This window comes from Chiloscyllium plagiosum, chromosome 12 (assembly GCF_004010195.1).
Source record: "Chiloscyllium plagiosum isolate BGI_BamShark_2017 chromosome 12, ASM401019v2, whole genome shotgun sequence".
In the NCBI taxonomy this organism is placed as follows: Eukaryota; Metazoa; Chordata; class Chondrichthyes; order Orectolobiformes; family Hemiscylliidae; genus Chiloscyllium; species Chiloscyllium plagiosum.
Genome location: NC_057721.1, coordinates 40,752,601 through 40,776,691, shown reverse-complemented (window position 1 = coordinate 40,776,691; position 24,091 = coordinate 40,752,601). Strand labels below are relative to the sequence as shown.

The 24,091-nt window shown below is 47.8% G+C and overlaps 2 protein-coding genes across 3 annotated transcripts in view; one reads left to right on the top strand and one right to left on the bottom strand.

Moving 5' to 3' along the window:
- Nucleotides 1–24,091, top strand: part of efhc2 (EF-hand domain (C-terminal) containing 2) — a 122,629-nt gene that overhangs the window by 8,732 nt on the left and 89,806 nt on the right. For both annotated transcript variants that reach the window (XM_043700860.1, XM_043700858.1), the window contains 2 exons: nt 568–756; nt 3,462–3,612. In XM_043700860.1, coding sequence (XP_043556795.1) covers nt 568–756; nt 3,462–3,612 — 340 coding nt within the window. The remainder of the gene's footprint in view (nt 1–567; nt 757–3,461; nt 3,613–24,091) is intronic.
- Nucleotides 21,183–24,091, bottom strand: part of LOC122555466 (microphthalmia-associated transcription factor-like) — a 7,392-nt gene continuing 4,483 nt past the window's right edge. The window contains exon 2 of the mRNA XM_043701492.1: nt 21,183–22,280. Within this exon, the coding sequence (XP_043557427.1) occupies nt 21,401–22,280 (880 nt within the window). The 3' untranslated portion in view covers nt 21,183–21,400. The remainder of the gene's footprint in view (nt 22,281–24,091) is intronic.

Below are 24,091 nucleotides of genomic sequence, written 5' to 3'. Positions count from 1 at the left end.
GTCACACCACACCAGGAATATTCCAACAGGTTTATTTGAAATCACAAGCTTTCAGAGTGCTGCTCCTTAGTCAGATGAAGTCCATTCTGAAAGCCTCTGATTTCAAATAAACCCTTGAACTATAAACTTGTGGCTTCTGACCTTGTCAACCCTAGACCAACACCAACATCTCCACATAATAGTTGTGTGCGTAGTGGATAACTTGGATAATTCAAACTTTAAATGATAGTGCTCGAAAATTACATTTTTGTACCATTCTATTACTTAAGTGGGATGGGAAAGAACAGTCTATGAAAATATCTTATTATAACAATTTATTATGTCCATGTAGAGCAATATTTAAAATACACAAGCTTTGATTGCACAATTCTTTCTATAAGAACAATGAGCACCAGGATCTACATTATTTTTACAGTAAAATCATTGCATATGTTCCTGATTGAGTGTGTTTTCAGTGAGTTAACATTTCATCCATAGTGTTTATTCTAAAATTAAAACCATCCAGTAAGTGAAGGTTACTTTCTAATGTATTTCTGAGCTAATAGTTGTTTGTTTCCTTCACAATAGTTAGGAAAGGAAAAATTTCATAAATCTCATCATTTTGACTTTCCAAATGATGTCCCAACAATGGTGGGAGAGGAGAAGTCTGGCATTGGTGGTGAACCATTGCTTGGTCAAAAGCTGAAACCTAAATTCAGTATCTTTCCAAAGGGACATGGCAGTGATGCACCAGCATGGGTTGTCTTTGACAAGCAGGTATGCTTTTGTGTATGTTTGTTCCATTTGAAACATTTGTAATGAACTGATTCTTGCTGAAACTATGCTTGTGTGGACTTTCAATGAGCAGAAAATTTAATTACAAAGCTCAACCTGTGAAATCTTTTCGAGATTCATTAATTTTCTCCATTCATCAATAATAACATTCACCGTCTGTTCTTGCTACAGTTAACTTTAGTTCTCACTGGACTGTATTTCAGCATGAATGATTAGTCTTCAACTCGACTCCATTATATCATTAAACTATTTTCCCTAAATCTTGCTGCCTTGGTATTCTCATTTTTAAAAGCTTGTTCAACTCTTTTGCCCACACCAGGAATATTCCAACAGGTTTATTTAGTCATTATTTAGTCATAGAGTCATAGAGATGTACAGCATGGAAACAGACCCTTCAGTTCAACCCGTCCATGCCGACCAGATATCCCAACCCAATCTAGTCCCAGCTGCCAGCACCGGGCCCATATCCCTCCAAACCCTTCCTATTCATAGGCCCATCCAAATGCCTCTTAAATGTTGCAATTGTACCAGCCTCCACCACTTCCTCTGGCAGCTCATTCCATACTCATATCACCCTCTGTGTGAAAAAGCTGCCCCTTAGGTCCCTTTTGTATCTTTCCCCTCTCTCCCTAAACCTCCAGTTCTGGATTCCCTGACTCCAGGGAAAAGACTTTGTTTATTTACCCTATCCATGCCCCTCATAATTTTGTAAACCTCTATAAGATCACCCCTCAGCCTTCGACGCTCCAGGGAAAACAGCCCCAGCCTGTTCAGCCTCTCCCTATAGCTCAAATCTTCCAACCCTGGCAGCGTCCTTGTAAATCTTTTCTGAACCCTTTCAAGTTTCACAACTTCTTTCCAATAGAAAGGAGACCAGAATTGCATGCAATATTCCAACAGTGGCCTAACCAACGTCCTGTACAGCTGCAACATGATCTCTCAACTACTGTACTCAATACTCTGACCAATAAAAGAAAACATATCAAACACCTTTTTCACTATCCTATCTACCTGCAACTCCATTTTCAAGGAGCTATGAACCTGCACTCCAAGGTCCCTTTGTTCAGCAACACTCCCTAGGACCCTAATATTAAGTGTATAAGTCCTGCTAAGATTTGCTTTCCCAAAACACAGCACCTCACATTTATCTGAATTAAACTCCATCTGCCACTTCTCAGCCCATTGGCCCATCTGATCAAGATCCTGTTGTAATCTAAGGTAACCCTCTTTGCTGTCCACTACACCTCCAATTTTGGTGTCATCTGCAAACTTACTAACTGTGCCTCTTATGCTCACATCCTAATCATTTATGTAAATGACAAAAAGTAGAGAACCCAGTACCGATCCTTGTAGCACTCCACTGGTCACAGGCCTCCAGTCTGAAAAACAACCCTCCACCATCACCCTCTGTCTTCTATCTTTGAACCAGTTCTGTATCCAAATGGCTAGTTCTCCCTTTATTTCATGAGATCTAACCTTGCTAACCAGTCTCCCATGCGGAACCTTGTCGAATGCCTTACTGAGGTCCATATAGATCACATCTTCTGCTCTGCCCTCATCAATCCTCTTTGTTACTTCAAAAAATTCAATCAAGTTTGTGAGACATGATTTCCCATGCACAAAGCCATGTTGACTATCCTTAATCAGTCCTTGCCTTTCCAAATACACGTACATCCTGTCCTTTGGGATTCCCTCCAACAACTTGCCTACCACCGACGTCAAGCTCACTGGTCTATAGTTCCCTGGCTTGTCCTTACCACCCTTCTTAAATAGTGGCACCACGTTAGCCAACCTCCAGTCTTCTGGCACCTCCCCTGTGACTATTGATGATACAAATATCTCAGCAAGAGGCCCAGTAATCACTTCTCTAGCTTCCCACAGAGCTCTAGGCTACACCTGATCAGGTCCTGGGGATTTATCCACCTTTACGTGTTTCAAAACATCCAGCACTTCCTCCTCTGTAATATGGACATTTTGCAAGATGTCACCATCTATTTCCCTAAAGTCTATATCTTCCATATCCTTTTCCACAGTAAATACTAATGCAAAATACTTGTTTAGTATCTCCCCCATTTTCTGCAGCTCCACACAAAGGCTGCCTTGCTAATCTTTGAGGGGCACTATTCTCTCTCTAGTTACCCGTTTGTCCTCTCTTGCTCTGTATTACACATTCTAACATTTTTCATCTCAGTTTAAAATGCTGAAGGATTTCCAACAATAATAGAACTCCAACCCAAATGCATCCTCTTTGATTACCTTCAATTATGTTTTTATTCCACCCAGACTGTGCAATGGTCATGGCATGCATTTTCTTCCTTATGTTCCCTGACCTTGGTGTAACCTTCAAGACAGTCACATATTTGATTTATAGCCAACTCCATGGGACTATAATTCCTTCAATCGTCTTAAAACCCAACTCTTTGCTCAACATAGATACAAGAGTGGGCTAATCAGCCTCCCTTAATTAGATCATGATTTATCTGAAAACATTTTCAGTTTTATTCCATATTTATACAACCTATCATTTATAATTAAAACCTTTGAGGTGTGGTGCCCAGTATTATATTTAATACTCAAATGGGATCTGACTAAAACATATTTACATTTGTACATTACTTTGTAGTCCAAAGTGTGATTTTGAAGTTTTACATTCAGAAGACTTCCCACATATATGTATTGTCCAACAGGTGCTTTGCTTTAAAGCCTACTTTCAAGAAAGTGTTCAAGAAAGAAGAGATGAACAGTACCGAGTAAGAAAGTGCAAGATTTACTTTTACCTGGAAGATGATACAATACAGGTTGTTGAACCAGAAGTAAAAAACAGTGGCATCACACAAGGTATAAAAGTGGTTAAGAAATTAAAGCTCACATCATTACTTTTACTGTATTACTGTGCTAATTATTAGACTATTCTATTATTCCAATAGTCTTTTTTAATAGGCTTAGCATATCTGATTGGTGGAAAGACTTTGGACTGAATTTATTTTACATTCCCCTAAATGTGGAGCATTCAAGTCGAGTGCATGTACAGAAAATCAACTTTATGTAATGTATTCCAATTGTCAGAAATTGATAATTTGGTCCTGCAATTGAGCCATTTCTTGGATTCTGAAGTGAGATGCTTTTGACTTACATTTGCTAATGCAGAGTTAATGGAAGTACAGTCCTGATTGAAGTTGTAGGATGTTTGCAAAGATTTTGAATTTTTCAGAGAATGGTGCTGAATCTTGATAATGAGGTTAGAAGAGTTGGTTAGCCTGTATGCTACAGTAATGGGACCTATAGTTAGAGTTTCTTTTTGGGCTATAGTCCAAGTATGAAATGGAATACAGGCAGCAAAGAAAAGAAGTATTGCATATGCCAACATGGCAGATGGTGAAATTTAAATTCAGTTAATAAAATCAAGAATTGAAAGCTCTTATCACTAATGGTGATCATGAAACAATCATTGATTGTTGTAATCAAACATCCTCTTCACTAATCCTTGAGGGAAGCAAATCTGCCATCCTTGTCTGGTTTGGCCTGACTCCATTTTTACTGTAATTAAGTTGACATTTAACTATCCTCTGAAAAGACATGGTAAGCCATTAAATTTAAGGCCAGTTAGAGATGGGCAACAAATCTTGGCCAGCAATATCCACTTACCTTAAAATAATAAGGTTAAAAAAAAAGATGGCCAAGGAGGAATTAGCCAGGACCTCTTTGCTCTGGATAAGTTGGTCATGTTTGAAAATTCAGATTCCTTTAATATGCCACCCCAAAATCACAGTTGCCCCACAACGAGAGCTTTGCAACCAACAAGCATATCATGGGTTAAACCATTGGCATCATGAAGCGCTGGTTCATGGCTGTATGGCCAGGGGAGTGACATCATATATTCACGAGAACAGATGTCTAAGTTTGTGGTTATTTGGTATATCTCCACAATCTCACCACCATGAGTATGACACCGTGGCCACCAGATTTACAGAGACTAAGAGATCAGGAAAAGTCTCCACTTCATCTAAGATGTCACCCCGTCATCACCGTTGACTAAAAATTCCTGATTTTTCAATATATTTGCTACATCCATCCTAGTGTTCTATTTACAAAATCCCAAAATAAGTAATGGAAAAAAAAGAACTATCCACAACTTTATCCAACAGTACATTCACTGACATAAAAAAGTGAATCATTCACCCTTGTGCCTTTCCTGAGTTCCTGCATTGCAAGTGTCATTACCTGGCTGAGTGGTCCTTCACAGTGTTACTCAAAAGGCAATATTATGCTGGTGAAAGGTAAAGGACTTTCAATGGATAAGATTGCAAACAGGTTTTATAGGATGATCTCTGTGCCTGAGGGCTGGGCTTCTACGGTGCCACCTTGGGTGCAATGTGGGATGGCTGTCTGAAACAGCAACAAATGTAGAATGTCATTAATGGGAGAACAAAGCTGTCAGGCTAAGAAAGACAGATTGTAGAAATATGCCAATTGTGGTTACGGCCTTTCCCCTGCATGATGCCCCAGCAGTCATTTAGTAACCTGTTGAAGAACATATTGAATTACCACTGTGAAAGCATGAATGCCCCAGACTACTGGTTTCCAAAGCCATGATGGTAGCATTCTGAGCAAGCGTAACAAGAATATGAGTCTCAATACTTCAGTGAGTCTCCACTGCAGCACTGAGACATTTGGCTCACTTTTGCCTGTGCTGTAATCGAGGTCCAGACACTGTGTTGCATCACAAAAGAGGATCCACAACTGCTGTCCTGGCATTGGAAATCATTACCATGGAGGAAGGGATAGGCTCCAAGCTCTGATAATTGTCCTATGCCAAATTGGAGCGAATTCCACCATGTTCTTTGAGAATGACAAAGAATGATAGCAGTATAGCAATATGGCAGGCATCTTGGTCTGGATGACCATTAGATTTGTTCTTCATGCTGTCTCAATTGAAGTCCTCCTTTAATTCCTGTGCAGAAAAGCTCATCTGTGACCTCACCTCTTAGATGCTAAGAAAGCATCTAAGTGCTTTCTTAGATGTTGCCCATTCATGCCCAACGACTCATCAAATGCACATCTTAACTCCGTGTTACCCTGTAAGACATGTGCAGGATCAGTATCTGACCAGATGGCTATAAATGTAAGATTAAATGATGGTGTTTCTTTATGACTGTGACAATGCTGTCATTTAAAAAGGTTATTTTGTTCTGGATTTTTTGAAGAGAGGTTGTAAAGGCAGAGATACCAAAGTGGCTACTGGAGACTGCCTAAGTCAACAATTTAGGAGACCTTTAGGTTTTGCAAAAAACAGTTGTAACATTGGAAGGGGAGTGGCCAGTTCTCACAGATTAGGCTTTCTATTTTTTTTTAAACTGTGGCAGTCAGAAGCTATTTGGGTCCTAGAAAGGTTGGAGCTTCAGTAAAGGGTTCTGAGCTGCTACTTCCTCTAAAATATCTTAATTGATGTTATTTCCTCCTGGATAGAAGTACAGCATGTAAGAATTCTCCTTTTGCCAAGGGCTGTGTTTATGAGATGTTACCATATTGGAACAGTTAATTAGTAATAAGTACTGTATCTATTATTTGGTCAAGTTTTTCAATAGTTAAGTTATTCTAAATTCTTCTTTCTTTTGTTTGCATTCTAACTATGGTGTTTAAATAAATTGTGTTTTGATTAAAGTCATTTGACCAGTCATATCACCCATCTGGACCATGCACTTCACATGTACCTTTAAAATAAGAAAAAATTAGGGTCTAGGCTACCCTCTTAAAATATTTTGAGGGGTTCTGGTCTAGTCCATAACAATTACAAATCTAGTGTTGCTCTCTTGCTCTTTTATTAAAAAAAACTTTCACGGGTTGCAATCGTCACAGGCTAGGTCAGCATTTATCCATAGTTGTCCAGAGGGAAGTTTAGATTCAAACACATTACCATGGGTCAGAGTCAGTGTAGAGGCTACACTAGTAAACACAGTAGAGGTCCTTCACTTGAGCTATGCAGATACCTAAACTTATGTTTCACCAGCTTTGTGCTTTGTTTAGTAATCCTGCTGTTGGTTGTGGATTAAACTCATGTTACTCAGGTACAGTAGGACTGCAAAACAGAGTTATGGTTCAGGTGGGTATAAATGTCTCTTGTCACCCAGCATCCATCTTATCACATTAATGGAAGAGGTGAATACTGGACAGATGCTTGAGGGTAAAAGAATAAATTAATTCTTACAACCTCCCATACACCTTACAGACTTGCACAGTTCTGCTTTTGTGCTTTGACTTAAGAGATACCAGCTACAGCTGCAAATTGATGGTCTGGCCAATGGGAATGGTGATGTTAGCCTGGGGAAATTAAGTTAAAAATCACACAACACCAGGTTATAGTCCAACAGGTTTAATTGGAAGCACACTAGCTTTTGGAGCATCGCTCCTTCATCAGGTGATAGCGGGAGGGCTCAATCCTAACAATATGTTGAATACTGAAGACACTCTACACTCACTACACACACACACACACACACTTTCTCACACTCACAACTCCCAACCCAGACAGACACAGACAGACACACACACAGACTGACAGACAAAGACCCACATGCACACATATATTTTGTGGGGTGAATTTGTACTTGTAGGGTTACATTGTACTTTGCTGAAAAACTGCATGAATTCATGCAAAACTCTGTTATCTCACTTTTTAGATTAGAATCAATCTAAACATCATGGGATACAGAAAACATATTGTCTAGCTATCACCCATTGTTAACAGCTAACCTGAGAATTCAACTTTTATAAAAAGGATTTGTGATTTATATATGAAAGAAGTGAAACTATGATGGTATTCGAACAGATGAAAGACTTAACAATCAATTTTTCAATGTATAATTTCAGTTACATCACACTGTAAATTTTTGCTATAAATTCAGTGTTAGAATTGAGCCCTCCACTATCACCTGATGAAGGAGCAACGCTCCGAAAGCTAGTGTGCTTCCAATTAAACCTGCTGGACTATAACCTGGTGTTGTGAGTTTTAACTTTGTACACCCCAGTCCAACACCGGCATCTCCAAATCATGGGAAAATTAAGCATTAAGTGACCACATAATGCAAGAGTTCACTTTAGGGTAATATTGATATGTCTCCTGCACAATACAAGAAGGGGTCAATTGTAAAGGTGTTAAGGTCTGTGGTGACTTTTGAGTGTAACTCGTAAAGTACGGAACCCTGATTTGAAAGGCCATTGGTGAAATAATTCCACAAGAGGCTGGTATCCTGTTACCAAGTCACCCATTATTTACATGTCGAGAGTCCTTAACACTGATCCAGCTCCCTCAGAGCCAGCCCTCAGAGTGCAAGGATGTCTGACAATCCTGTTTTTTTTTCTTTCTTTTTCCCACACTACTGCCTAACTGCGGTAGTGCTTATTTTTCCCCCGTACCCATGTTGTGTGTGTGCAGGTGTGAGACACAGTGAAAGACACAAGGTGTACAAATCTTTATCCAATTTCCACCACCAGGAAAAAAGGAAACCCCCAAGTGGCCAGTGACAAGCAGTGCCCTTCACATCAAAGGGCAATGCTGTGTGATCAAACATTGAAGGGGAAGGCAGGGATTAAATCAAAATAGAATTGGATGGGGAAATGATGCACTCCACTCACTGCGGTGCCCACCGCTCCCTGAACAACTCCAGGGTGTTGGTGGACACCGTGTGCTCCTTCTCCAGAGACACCCGGGCTCTAAAGTAACTGCGGAAGAGGGGCAGGCAGTCGGCCCTAACGACCCCCTCCATGGCCCGCTGTCTGGACCTGTTTATGGCCAGTTTGGCCAGGCAAATCCTGGTTTTGTTTTTTCCCCTGGCACTCCTGTTTTATTTCATTTTTTTTTCCCCACACTACCGCCTAACAGCTTATTTTTTCCCCAGCACTCATGTTGTGTGTGTGCAGGACAATCCTATTTTTGTTTTTTTTTATTCTTTCTTTTTTCTGTTTAGTGAAAGACACAAGGTGCACGAATCTTTATTCAATTTCCACCACCAGGAAGAAAAGAAACACTCAAGTGGCCAGTGACAAGCAATGCCCCTCACATCAAAGGGCAATGCTGTATGACTGAACAGTGAAGGGGAGGGCAGGGCAGGGATTAAATAAAAATAGAGTTGGTGGGGGAAATAATGCAGTCTACTCCCTGCAGTATCCACCTCTCCCTGAACAACTCAAGGGTGTTGATGGACACCGCATGCTCCTTCTCCAAAGACACCCGGGCTCTAACGTAACCCCAGAAGAGAGGCAGGCAATCAGCCCTAACAACCCCCTCCACAGCCCGCTGCCTGGACCTGTTTATGGCCAGTTTGGCCAGCACAATCCTGTTTTTTTTTTAATTTGTAAATTTTTTTTTTCCCCCACAATACCGCCTAACTGCGGTAGTGCTTATTTTTTCCCCAGCACCCGTGTTGTGTGTGTGCAGGACAATTCTTTTTTTTTAATTTTATTAAACAATTCCAAAACAGTTTACAAAAAACATTTAACACTAACAGCTGTATACAAAGAAACAGCAATTTTGCAAGGGAAAGGAGCAGCAAAGCCAGGCCCTCAAACCCTACCGTTTAACCAGTTTACAGGGAAATGAGGACAAACCTCAAATCCCAGATTCAAACATGACAAGACAGCAACAATGACATTTATACATAAAAAGACAATCCAATTACATAAAAACCAGTGCATACAATACAGATCCAGCAAGTCCCCGTCCAGCCACCCAAAGGCAGCCCGCCTCTACGTACCTTCCGGCTCTCAGTCCACCCCATGCCCCTTCAAGTTCTCGGTCCACCCTGACACTCCTTTCGACCACCTGTAGGACAGCCCGCCCTGGTACCCGCCCGGAGTGACAGCGGTCAGGACGGCCTACCCAGCTTCCAGCTTCACTAACCACCCTCAGAACCTTTCAACCACCTCTGGGGCAGCCTGCCCGGAGTGAGAGCATTGAGACAATCCTGTTTTTTTTTCTCAGAGTGAGCAGAACCTCTGACACTCCTGTTCCTTTTTTTGTCCCCCACACTCCCGCCAAACTGCGGTAGTGCTTTCTTTTTCCCCAGCACCCATGGGGTGTGTGTGCAGGTGTGAGACACAGTGAGAGACACAAGGTGCACGAATCTTTATCCAATTTCCACTACCAGGAAGAAAGGAAAACACCCGAGTGGCCAGTGACAAGCAGTGCCCTTCACAAAAGAGCAATGTTATGTGATCGAACAGTGAAGGGGAGGGCAGGGATTAAATCAAAATAGAATTGGAGGGGGAAATAATGCACTCCACTCCCTGCGGTGCCCACCTCTCCCTGAACTACTCCAGGGTGTTGGTGGACACCGCGTGCTCCTTCTCCAAGGACACACAGGAACAATTCTGTTTTTTTTCTCCACCAACACCTAACTGCGGTAGTGCTTATTTTTTTCTCCAGCACCCATGGTGTGTGTGTGTGCAGGTGTGAGACACAGTGAGAGACACAAAGTGCACGAATCTTTATTCAATTTCCACCACCAGGAAGACAGGAAAACAACCGAGTGGCCAGTGTCAAGCACTGCCCTTCACATCAAAGGGCAGTGCTGTATGATCAAAACAGTGAAGGGGAGGGTAGTGACTAAATCAAAATAGAGTTGGAGGGGGAAGTAACGCACTCCACTCCCTGCGGTGCCCACCTCCCCCTGAACAACTCTAGGGTGTTGGTCGACACCGCGTGCTCCTTCTCCAAGGACACCCGGGCTCTAACGTAACCGCGGAAGAGGGGCAGGCAGTCGGCCCTAACGACCCCCTCCACGGCCCGCTGCCTCGACCTGTTGATGGCCAGTTTGGCCAGGCCCAGGAGCAGATCCACAAGGAGGTCTTTAGACCTGCCCTCCCTCCTCCGTACCGGGTGCCCGAAGATCAGGAGCGTGGGACTGAAGTGCGACCAAAAGCAGAGGAGGTTTTTAAGAAAATCAAAAAGGGAGTGCAAACGCCCACACCCAATATACACGTGGTCCACGGACTCCACAGCGCCACAGAACAAGCGGTTGGGCTGGGAGTCTGTGAACCACCGCAATCTGCGGTTGCAGGGGACTGCCGCGTGCAGCACCCTCCACCCCAGATCCCCGAGAGAAAGGTGGAGGACTCCCGCGTAGAGAGCCCTCCACTGGGGATCCCCACCGCCCGGTGGCAAATGGGCACGCCAAGGCGTGTCCGGACGGTGGATGAGGGAGAAGAGGTGGACAGTGTGCAGCAGCAGTCTATATAGGGCCCGCCTTTTTACCCCCTGGAAGGGAACAAAATTAAAATTCCAGAGGCGGCTCAGGTTGTGGGGCACAGGCTCCCGCGGGTAGTACGGGACCTTGGGGCCAATGTGAAATTCCGTCCAGGCTGGGGTGAGCGCGGACGGGATCCCACCCCACACCTGAGCGTCCTCCAACTGGTGCACTACGTCGGGTCCGAGCACCGCCGTTTTAAGGCGTCGGATGGCGGTGGCCACGTACCGGACGTCTACCGCTGCCCTGCCTGCTATGTCCTGCGGCAGCGTCCAGCCCAGGCCCCCGGCACCCAGCACGTCCCCGACCCTGGTCACCCTCGCCGCCACGGCCCTCCCCTCCGACAGCCACTCGAACCCACGAGTATGGAGGTGCGGATTCCTGAGCAACGGCTCCCTGATGACAGCCGCTAATCCTGCCGGAGGGTAAGCGCGGCGCGATTCGACCATGTTCCAGACAGTGATCAGGTCCTGGTAAAAGACAGGCAGCGTCTTGAGGGCGACCTCCAAACCGTCACGGTCGACGAACAGGAGCTGCGTGTCGTAGTTGAGGTTACGCACCTGGTGGAAAAAATACGTCACCAGGGCACACCACCTAGGAGGAGGCTCGACGTAAAGGTATCGTTGCAAGGTCTGAAGGCGGAACGTCGCGACCTGGGTGCGGACGCACACCAGCGACTGACCGCCCTCCTCAATAGGGAGACTCAGAACCTGTGCAGCGACCCAGTGCATCTTTTTGTCCCAGAAGAAGTCGACCAACATTCTCTGGATGTCAGCGACAAAGCCAGGGAGGGACCAAAGTGACCAGCCGGTACCACAGCATGGCGGCCACCAGCTGGTTTATGACAAGCACTCGACTCCTGCAAGATAGCACTCGGAGCAGTCCTGTCCAGCAGCCTGGGCGAGCCGAGACTTTGGCCTCCAGCTCCTGCCAGTTGGCCGGCCAGGATTCCTCAGCCGGGCTGAGGTAGACCCCCAGGTAGAAGAGATGGGTGGTACTCCAGCTGAAACCCCATAACTCCTCCGGCAGAGAGTCCACCCGCCACGACCGACCAGTAGTCCGGAACATTTGGCCCAGTTGATCCTGGCGGAAGACACTGCTGAGTACACGGCCTGGCACTCGCGCATCCTCCCCAGGTCAGCCGGGTCGGTGAAAGTGAGGAGCACGTCGTCGGCGTAGGCCGAGAGGACCACCCCCGTGCCCGCGCCGCGCAGAACTAGCCCCGACAACCTCCTCTGCAAGAGGCGCAGGAAAGGCTCCACGTACAGGGAATACAGCTGGCCGGGCGGGGCAGCCTTGACGCACTCCTCTCCCGAAGCGAAGGGGCGCCATCAGGGACCCGTTAACTTTAACCAGACACTCTGCGGCGGCGTACAAAAGTCGGATCCAGGCGACGAACCTGCGTCCCGAACCTGAATGCCCGCAGAGTCCCGAGCAGGTACTCGTGATCGACCCTGTCGAACGCCTTCTCCTGGTTGAGAGACAGGAAGGCACTCGGCAGACCAGCCCGTCGACAGAAATGGATCAGGTCCCGGACCAGGTGGAACATTGTCGTGTATCCTCCGGCCCGGGACTGTGTAGGACTGGTCCGGGTGAATCATGTGGGCCAGCACGGAAGCCAGGCGAGAAGACAACACCCTGGCGAAGATTTTGTAGTCCGTGCTGAGGAGGGAGACCGGACGCCAGTTCTTTAAGGAACGAAGGTCCCCCTTCTTTGGCAGCAGGACGATGACTGCCCTGCGCCAAGAAAGTGGCAGCTCTCCGGCATTTATACACTCCCCCAGGACCTGTGCGTAGTCGCTCCCCAGGACGTCCCAGAACACCCTGAAGAACTCCACAGTCAGCCCGTCCTCCCCCGGGTGAGAGCCGGTCGAGGGCGCCGGTCAGCTCCTCTAAAGTGACGGGAGCATCGGGCCTTCCGGCGTCCTCCGGGCTGAGCTGCGGCAGGTCCTTCCACAGAACTCTGCGAGCATCCTTGCTGGACGGATCCGGAGAGAACAGAGCCGTGTAATAGTTTCGGATGTGGGCCCTAATCCCCTCCCGATCCGAGACGAGGGACCCGTCGTCGGCCAGCAGCACAAGGAGCTGCTGACAGGTGCCACGCCTTTTTTCCAGCGAGTAGAAGAAGGGGGAGCCGCGGTCCAGGTCCTGGAGGAGCTGGATCCGCGACCTCACGTACGCGCCCAGAGCCCTGACGAGCTGCAGGTCCCGGAGCGTGGCCTTCTTCTCTTCGTACACCCCGCGCAGGGCTGGGTCCGCGTCAGGCTGACCGAGGCGTGACTCCAGGTTGAGCATCTCCCTCTCCAACTCCCCGATCCTGGATTTCCGCCTCTTCGTCGACCCCCTCGCGTACTCCTGACAGAAAATGCAGACGTGAGCCCTGCCCACGTCCCACCATAGCCTCAGGGAGGGGAAGCTTCCCCGCTTCCTTCTCCAGCCGGCCCAGAAACGACGAAACGAGTCCCAGAACCACTCGTCCTCCAGCGGCAGGTTGTTAAAGTGCCAGTACGCGGAGCCAAGCCTGGCGCCGAACGGAAGGAGTTCCGCCCACACCAGGTGATGGTCCGTGCACGACACCTGCTGCGTGGAGGCCTTCGGAAAACAGGAGGCGTACGTCTGCGAAACGTACAGGCGGTCGATTCTAGACACTCCAACCCCAGGCCTCATGAAGGTGAAGACGACGGAGTCGGGATGGAGATTCCACCAGACGTCCACCGGGTCGAAGGATTTGACCAAGTCCCCCAACCTCCTCCCCGACGCCCAGCCAGCGCGGGCACCGCCGTGGTCCCTGCCCTCGAGGACACAGTTAAAATCTCCCCCGAGGACAACGCACTGATTCTCGTCGATGGAAGCTTGATGAGTGGACACTTCTTCAAAGAAGCTCGCTTGTCTCAGCCCGGCCAGGGGAGCGTAGACGTTTACCAAGTGAAGCACCGCGCCCCCCAGCCGAACCGTCAGGTGAAGCAAACGGCCAGGCACTGGCTCCCTGACCCCCAAGATCCTGGCTGAAAATGCGGGGCCAACAGGATAGCCACCCCGCCAGATCTGCGAGTGAGGTGACTCATGTAGACCCCCCCTCGCCACTCCAGGAGCCAAGTGGCTTCATCTCCCGGGATAGTGTGGGTCTCTTGCAAGAAGCACACCGCATACCTCCCGTCCCGAAGGACCGAGAGGGTCTGGAATCTGCGCTGTGACTCCCTGCTGCCATTGATGTTGAGGCTGGCTATAGTTGTCTCCATGTCGGAAGCGTTGTGCAACCACCACCAGTACAGTTAAAAACCTATATACACATTTACACGGAGGACGAGGGAGGGGCACAGAAGTCCCTCGCCCTCACCAGGAGCGCCCCCAGGAAGTTCCTGACTCGCTTTCGCTCATTTACGTCGAACCCAGGCGCCTGGCGAGCAGCGTGGGCCGACCAGTAAACTCTTTCAAAGGAGCTCCAACGGTCGAGCGCCAGTTGGGCTCTATCCCAGCGACTCCGAGTTTCCTCGACAAATTCCCGGAGTTCAAATTCCCGGAGTTCCTCGAGGGGGATGAGGGGGAGATCGGTGGGGGGCACCTGGGATTCGAAAACATCGCTGCAGACAGAGTCTGCGTCGTCCCCGGTGTCCGCCACCGATCCCGAACCCTCCTCCGTGAGGTCGCCCTCGGTCACCGACCCCTCCCCCACCGAGAGGATGGGGGCTGGTCCGGTGCCGCCAACTGGCCTCAAACCCCCGGCAACCCCACCCCCAGGGTCACCGGCGGTACCTTCCTCAGCGCACCCCTTCCCGGAACGCCCCGAGTTCGGGTCGTCGGGCGGCAGAGGCTCGGGGCCCCGCTCCTCTCCCGACACTGGGACGCCCGGCTCCTCGGGGAAATGGTCCTCCCCCAGGGCCAAGGCCCCCGACAAGACAGTCTGGGAGGGAGGAGCGAGGATAACACCTTCCTCCCCTCCACCGCTCGACGACCCAGCAGAGAGTCCTCCGTTGTCGCCCGCACCACAGCCATCGTGGTTGTTAAAGTCCTCCCCAGGGGCCGGAGGAGTTGAGGCAGCAGAAGCCCCTGGGGGTTTGGGTAGGTCGGGCCACGGTGCGGGACAATCAAGAGGCACCAATGGCTCATCCCCAGGAGAGGGGCAGCGCCGCCGGTGCGCTGCTGGAGTGTCTCTTCCCTCCAAGAGAGACAGGGGGGAATTTATGGGCCTTCCCCTCCCCGCTCGCCTTGGTGGTCATGGGGCCCGAGGTCCCTCCCCCCAGCCTTTCCCGGAATACGATTGGCTGGGGGAAGACAGGGGGCGTGGCCAGGGTGGGGAGGGTCAGCCGTGACCCCACATCCACTCCCCACCCCGATAGAGAAACCCCTGGGGCTTCAACGCCTGCCCCTGGCGCTGCAACATCTGGCCTGGGGGACCCTGAGCACGAGCCCGCCCCACCCAGCCACACCCTGGCACTAACCTGGGGGGAACCACCGCTGTCCCACCTCCTGCAGCGACTGTGTCTCTGGGCCCCGGAGAGGGAACCTGGCCCCTGCCCTGCCCGCCCTCACCTGATAAACCAGGGGCAGGGCAGGAAGTGGATGTGGGGTCAGTGGGACCAGGATCAGGTACGGTTTTGGGGGTTTGGGGGTCAGCCTTCCCGCGCCGGGGCGACGCTGGCACGGCCGCAGGGGCATTGTCGTGCCAGGGCGGGGCAGGTCGTGGGCTAGGTGTCAGGGAACGGTGGTCTCCCCGTGGGCGGGCCTGACGTGTCGCGTCTTCTTCAGCGCCTTCTGGCCAGCCAGATGCTCACCCCTCTCCCTGCCAGAGGCTGGAGCATCGGAAGCCTCCGGCTTAGTCTCTGGTGCCGGGGCTTGTGGTGTTGACTTCGGGGGAGGGGGAGTGGGTGCGGCGGCACCACCATCAGCTGTTGTCACGGGCTGGGCAGCCTTCTGGGTGGGGCAGTTTTTTCTAACGTGCCTCACCTCGCGGCACAGGTGGCACGGCACGCCGTCCGTCATCCAGAAGGCGCGGTAGGCCGCGCCCTCATGGAGGAGGGTGAATGAGCCCTCGGTGACCGCCTCCCGGGCCAGGCAAATGAACACCTGGCATCGGAAGGAGTAGATGTGTCGGAGGGCGGGGTCCTTAAGACCGAGCAGGAGCGGTTGGACTCCTGACCGGATCTCCCCCAAGGTGGTGAGGTCGGGGAGAAGGAGCTCACCGGCAAAGAAGGGCGGGACGTTGGAGATCACGACCCTCTGGGCCGTAACCTCCAGAGGGTCTATGGGCAAATGTGTCCCGCCCACAGTGAGTCCCCTCTCCACGGCCAGGTGGACCGCCTGCTCAGTCTTAAGGAAAAAGACGGACTTCCCGTACATCTGGGCCGCAGCGACGATGGCCAGTGGGCCGACTACACTAGCTATGGCCTTGCTGCAGGCCTCGATGGACATGTTGGGGTAGGGATAGGCCTTTACCCCCAGGCGTTTAGTCAGGTGCCTGAAGGGGGTTGCGGTTGCGGCCGGGGTTGGAACAGCCAAGCTTAAGGCAGCGGCTACCCCGGAGTAGGTGCGGCTGGGCCACGCAACCTTCGGGCTCGCCATACTCTGCTGCTGGATATTGGTAGGCCCCAGGCAGCAGCGGTGGAGGTGGGCCTCTGGCTGCAGCAGAAGTCCTGGGAGTTGCCCAAGGCGAGTCCCAGTCAGCAACAGTGGAGACCGGCCTCAGGTAACAGCAGCGGTGGAAGCAGGCCTCGGGCGAGTCCCAGGTAGGCCCTCGGTCACAGCGGTGGGGGCAGACCTGTTGGGGAGGGTCCCCAAGGCAAGTCCCAGGCAGCCCCAAAATTGAGTCCCAGGCAGCAGTCGTGGTGGAGGGGCCCCAAGGCGAGTCCCAGGCAGCGGTGGTGGAAGTGGGCCTCGAGCAGCAGTAGCGTTGGAGGCAGGCCTCGGGCGAGTCCCAGGTAGGTCCTCGGTCGCAGCGGTGGGGGGCAGACCTGTTGGGGAGGGTCCCCAAGGCAAGTCCCAGGAAGCCCCAAAATTGAGTCCCAGGCAGCAGCCGTGGAGGTGGGCCTCTAGTAACAGCAGCAGTAGTGGAGGTCCTGAGAGGGGCCCCAAGGCAAGTCCCAGGCAGCAGCAGTGAGGCAGGCCCCAAGCAGCAACAGCTGAGGTAAGTCCGGGCGGGGTCCAAGAGACCAAGGATAGGCAGCGTGTAAGACAAGGTAGCTTGCCTCTTTCTCCTGGAGCACCTTGGCAGAAATTTATTTTCTTCTTCAGGTGGCAAATGTGATGAGGTGTCTATCCCAGATTCCAAGATCTCTTTAAAGCTTGACGGAGAGGGAGAACCCATGGGTTCTGCCAGCATTTCCAACTGTTCCAAGGAGCCAAGTATATTTTGCTCCTGCACCGCTTGTGAGTTTGCAGCTTTCATATGGTCCATATGCTTATTCAGACCGGTTCTCCTACCCAAACTTAATATGTCACTGGACCTGACCTCGTGTCGACAATGCCTCTTACCCATGCAGGGCCATTCTCGTGGTTCCTATACCAAACTTAATTCCTTGAGGAAAACTGTCTGTCTGATTTAGCAGAGTCTTCTCTTCAGCATTGGTGTTCTTGATGCCATTTTAGCTTCTCCCCCCAGTTCTGGGAAGATCAGATTAATCTGGTGTAGAGTCTTCTTTCCATTATTAACTCTAAAGGAGCTTTCCTGGTATTGTAATCAAATAGGAACCGAGACAGTTTAGTATCTAGTGAGGCTGGTGTAGGTTCTTTTCTTAAGCCTCCTTAAAAATTTGGACTATTCTTTTCTGCCAGATTCTGTACTCTTTATGTGACAGATTAAGTATTTATCCAGCTGCAAAAAGATGTTTACCATTAGTTTAAAATCCCCACAAAGGCGAACCAACCCATCCAGCTTCACAATCGATACAATTGGTGTTGCCCATTCTGCAAACTGGCCTGATTTAATGATTCCTTCACTTTATCACCTTCTGATTTCTACTTTTGCCCATAAGGTTAATTGCACTGGGTGGGCCTTGCAGAATCATGGAATTGCTTCCTGGTCAACATGCAAGGTAGCCTTGGCTCCTTTGATAGATCTTAGACCTTCTTGGAAAAACTTCCAGACATTCATTTAGGACTTCACTCAGGCAGCCATTTTCTAATTGAAAATGTTGATCTAATCCAGGTGAATTTTTTAACCAATTTCACCCCAGCAAGCTTGGGCCCAAGCCTGTTACTACAATCAGTTTACTGAACCAAATGCTTCTCATAAGAAACTAGTACTGAATTTGTACCCTTAAACTGTAAAGTTTCCCTGGTATAGTTTTCAGTCTAGCCGAGGTCTTGCATAAATTTAACAATTGCACCCCCAGTTCAGCAATCACTGAAACAGCCTAGCCATTAAAACCAAGTGACCATTTATCCAGATGTTTATTCTGATTGGTTATGAATTGGATTTTGCGAAGCAATTTAACTGTTCCAAACTACATGTGGGTAGATGTTCCAAGATATGCATTGTCCTGGATACCAGCCTATGAGTTATTTTACTCAATTTATGTCTAGTGAGACTGTTGCTATCTTCTACACCTTGTCAGCCTGGATCATGAAGAACATTTTAACCATTTGACTGAGGCTTGGCTTTGTTTTAGGGTTTTGCTGTGCCCTGACCGAGAGTCCGTCTGTTCAGGAAAGTTCAGTCAGACTGGCAAGGGTGTCCACCCTGCAAACTCAGAGTCATGGAATCACACAGCACTGACACAGACTCTTTGGTCCATCCAGTCCATGCCAAATGTATTCCCAAGCTAAACTAGTCCTACCTGCCTGCTCCTAGTCCATATCCCTCCAAACATTTCCTATTCATGTACTTATCCAAATGTCTTTTCAACATTGTAATTGTACCACTTCCTCAGGAAGTTCGGTCCACACACGAACCACCTTCTAAAAAAAATTGCTGCTCATGTCTTTTAAAATATCTTTCCTCTCACCTTAAAAATGTGCTCCCAGACTTGAAAACCCACATTCTAGGGAAAATTCAACTACTGTTGACTTTATCTATACCTCTTATTATCTAATAAATTTCTATAAGGTCACTTCACAACTTGCTATGCTCCCGTGAAAAGTGTCCCAGCCTATGTTTATAACTCAAACCTTCTTTACACGGTGTGCTCCACTTGCCACATTTTTCTAATGATAAAGCTAGTTGTAGTGCCTGTTTGAAGTCCAGTTGGGCTTCAGCCAAAAGGCACATTTGCATGGTTATATCATGAATCCCACAAATCAGCATCTCATTAACAGTTTAAGCAGAGTCACATGCCTCTGCCAGTCATTGTAACCTAGTCAAAAATCCCAATATGGATTCCTCTGGTTCTTAACTTGCTGAGAAAAACCAATAGTTTTTCTCAGAAAAAAATCATGAATTCTTTCCATATACTCGGCCAGTCTTCAATAATAGGATCAAATGTGTCAAACTTCCCAAATAACAGCATGATGCCAGAAATACTTGTCCCAACTCAAAGACAACTGTTGGAAACAAATTTCTTCAGGAGCATGCTTTTCTGTTGTTGCCACTGAAATAAATCCACAGAATCAGCATTCCAATCAGCAAGTCACCCTTTATTTGCATGTGGACAGTCCTTGACACTGATCCAGCTCCCTCAGAGCCAGCTCTCAGAGTGTGAGGATGTCTGACAATCCTGTTTTTATTTTTATTTTTTTTCAGCGGTGCAGGCAAGGTTCAGGGTCCAATAGTGGGAGCAGGCCCAAGCTGTAGCAGCAGCAACAGTGATATATTATAAGCTGCCTGTGCAGCTGAGCACAGTTTCAAATAAGTAAAAATGAGAAGAAAAGCCAGAAAAAACAATCTCGTAATAAACAATAAAGAAAAAACAAAGAACTTCAAAATAAACTCCTCCTTAATGCGAAGACACAGAATCAGTCTCCTCTCCTATTATAACACAGGGAAAAGAGCAGAGTTCTTCACTCCACACTGATTCCAGCTCCCTCAGAGGCAGCTCTTAGAGTGAACAGCACCTCTGACACTCCTGTTTTTTTTACAGAACTTCTGACTTTTCTAGTTATTTTCCCCCCACACTACCACCTAACTGCGGTAGTGCTTATACTTTCCCCAGCACCCATGTTGTGTGTGCGTAGGTGTGAGACACAGTGAAAGGCACAAGGTGTACAAATCTTTATTCAATTCCCACCACCAGGAAGAAAGAAAACACCCGAGAGGCCAGTGACCAGCAGTGCCCTTCACATCAAAGTGCAATGCTGCATGATCAAACAGTGAAGGAATTAAATCAAAATAGAGTTGGAACAATCTTGTTTTTATTTAAATTTTTTTTTTTCTTTTTTATTACCCCCACACTACCGCCTAACTGCGGTAGTGCTTATTTTTTCCCCAGCGCCCATGGTGTGTGTGTGCAGGTGTGACACACAGTGAGAGACACAAGGTGCACGAATCTTTATTCAAATTTCCACCACCAGGAAGAAAGGAAACACCTGAGTGGCCAGTGACAAGCAGTGCCCTTCACATTAAAGGGCAATACTGTGTGATCAAACAGTGCAGGGATTAAATCAAAATAGGGTTGGAACGATCCTGTTTTTTAAATATTTTTTCTGACCCAGCTCCCTCCAAGCCAGCTCTCACAGTGAGCAGAACCTCTGACACTCCTATTCATTTTTTTTTTCTACCCCCACACTACTTCCAACTGCAGTAGTGCGTATTTTTTCCCCAGCACCCATGCTGTGTGTGTGCAGGTGTGAGACACAGTGGAAGTCACGAGGTGCACAAATCTTTATTCAAATTTCCACCACCAGGAAGAAAGGAAACACCTGAGTGGCCAGTGACAAGCAGTGCCCTTCACATCAAAGGGCAATACTGTGTGATCAAACAGTGCAGGGATTAAATCAAAATAGAGTTGGAACGATCCTGTTTTTATTTTTTTTTCAACAGAAATTTTACAAGGGAGAGGAGCAGCAAAGCCAGACCCCGAGCCCTACCGTTCAACCAGTTTACACAGAGATGAGGACAAACCTCAAGTCCCGAATCCCCGTTTATTTTTTTTTCCTGTTTATAATATTTTATTAAACAAATTCCAAAACAGTTTACAAAAAACAGTTCACATTTACAGGTGTATACAACAGCAATTTTACAAGGGAGAGGAGCGACAAAGCTAGGCCCCAAACCTTACCGTTCAACCAGTTTACAGGGAGATGAGGACAAACCTCAAATACAATCCTGTTTTTTTTTGTTTTTGTTTTTCCAATGCTTCCATTTATTTCTACTAACTCTGCTGACTTTATTGGACTGATAAATCGGTCTACAGTTGCAACACAAGATCTTTTTAAGCTAAATTAAAAAAAAACACAAAGAGAACTTTAAGGAAAAATGAAGTATCAGATGAAGAGTTAAAAAAACACTTTGCGCGCTAACACCCATTTTCACTATCTTCCACGCTCATGCTACTTCGCCGATTGCTTGTCTTTGAAGCACCAGGTGATACAGATGAGAGGAGTGGGTCAGTTGCTTCCCCAGGTGACAGAGTATCGTCCATCAGAATATCATCTAGCTTGGAACCCATTTTTGTGGGAGCACTGTAGGTGCCAGCATGTCCAAGGTTATCATTGAAGGTGAGAGTTCCATCAGACAGATTCAGCGTAGTAGCAGCAGTAGTGCGAGAAAGGCCTGAGTGGTGTTGTAAGCTATCGCTGTGGCACTCATCAGTTACTGGCTCTAATTTAATATTCCGTCCAGTAATATCAAGTGAGCAGAGGCCAGAAGGGTTAACCAGTGGTAATCCATGTGCATGGGCTTGCATTTCAAGTTCCTGTATCCTCAGTATTAAGTGTCTGTTGGCATGTTCCAGTTTCTTCTGTCGTGTTTCAAAGTCTTTTGCTCTGTGTTGCTCTTTTTGAAGTTTTCGAATATAATCCACAGATGCCTTTAGAATAGTGCCTTTGTTCCAACGCATGTCCGGGTCATTGGACTTTGGGATTAACGTACCCAGTTCCTTTATACGATCATTAATGTTGAACCTCCTCCTCCTTTCAATCAAGTTATGATTGTCCTTCTTCTGCCTTTCCTTGGCTAGTGCTCTGGCTTCAGCTTCTGGTAAAAGAGCACGATGCATTTTCATAGAGGGACTTTTAAAATGGAGTTCCATGCCTGCAACCATTGATTCTGTTAGTTCCCTTTTAATATTCGGTAGGTTCGCAGGACAAGAATTGCTGATGGTAATGGCAGGAGCTGCCATTCCTGGATTATTGTAACAATCCTGTTTTTTTTTGTTGTTGTTTTTTCTTTTTTTCTTTTTTTTCTTTTTTCTTTCTTTTTTTATTTACCCCCCACACTACCACCTAAGTGCGGTAGTGCTTATTTTTTTCCCCAGCACCCATGGTGTGTGTGTGCAGGTGTGAGACACAGTGAAAGACACAAAGTGCACCAATCTTTATTCAAATTCCACCACCAGGAAGATAGGAAAACACCCGGGTGGCCAGTGACAAACACTGCCCTTCACATCAAAGGACAGTGCTGTGTGATCAAAAACAGTGAGGGGGAGGGTAGGGACTAAATCAAAATAGAGTTGGAGGGAGAAATGATGCACTCCACACCTCTCCCTGAACAACTCCAGGGTGTTGGTCGACACCGCGTGCTCCTTCTCCAAGGACACCCGGGCTCTAACGTAACCGCGGAAGAGGGGCAGGCAGTGCACTGTTTATTTTTTTTTTCTTTTTTTCTTCTATGCAACACACCCCTTTTTTTCTTTTTTTTCTTTTCTTCTCTTCTTTCTTTTTTTAACCCCCACACTACCACCTAGGTGCGGTAGTGCTTATTTTTTTCCCCAGCACCCATGGTGTGTGTGTGCAGGTGTGAGACACAGTGAAAGACACAAAGTGCACCAATCTTTATTCAATTTCCACCACCAACAATCCTGTTTTTATTTTTTTTTCTGAAGTGCAACCACTATATGGTTATTTTTTTTTTCTTTTTCTTTTTTTTCTTTTAACCCCCACACTACCACCTAAGTGCGGTAGTGCTTATTTTATCCCCAGCACCCATGGTGTGTGCGCGCAGGTGTGAGACACAGTGAAAGACACAAAGTGCACCAATCTTTATTCAACTTCCACCACCAGGAAGATAGGAAAACACCCGGGTGGCCAGTGACAAACACTGCCCTTCACATCAAAGGGCAATGCTGTGTGATCAAAACAGTGGGGGGGAGGGTAGGGACTAAATCAAAATAGAGTTGGAGGGAGAAATGATGCACTCCACTCCCTCCAATCCTGTTTTTATTTTTATTTTTTTCTTTCCCATGGTGTGTGTGTGCAGGTGTAAGACACAGTGAAAGACACAAAGTGCACCAATCTTTATTCAATTTCCACCACCAGGAAGATAGGAAAACACCCGGGTGGCCAGTGACAAACACTGCCCTTCACATCAAAGGGCAGTGCTGTGTGATCAAAACAGTGAAGGGGAGGGTAGGGACTAAATCAAAATAGAATTGGAGGGAGAAATGATGCACTCCACTCCCTCCAATCCTGTTTTTATCTATTAGCCAGGGCTCCCCTGATTGGACTAAGTTTACAGCCCCAATCAGGGAACATAAATTCTTTGGGGTCCACCTGGCTGACCTTGTTACAATTGCTACAATTGGTCACTTTGCAGGATACTACAGAGGTCTGCAGAATCCTGTTTGGAGAAGAGTAGTCTCCTGATTCACTATTGCTCAGGTGAATCCAAAAAAACAACTCATGGCTAATACATATTGTAATGAATTTTAGAACATAGAAGAATACAGCGCAGTACAGGCCCTTTGGCCCTCGATGTTGCGCCGATCCAAGCCCACCTAACCTATACTAACCCACTATCCTCCATATACCTATCCAATGCCCGCTTAAATGCCCATAAAGAGGGAGAGTCCACCACTGCTACTGGCAGGGCAGCCGATCCAAGCCCACCTAACCTATACTAACCCACTATCCTCCATATACCTATCCAATGCCCGCTTAAATGCCCATAAAGAGGGAGAGTCCACCACTGCTACTGGCAGGGCATTCCATGAACTTACGACTCGCTGAGTGAAGAACCTACCCCTAACTCCAGTCCTATATCTAACCCC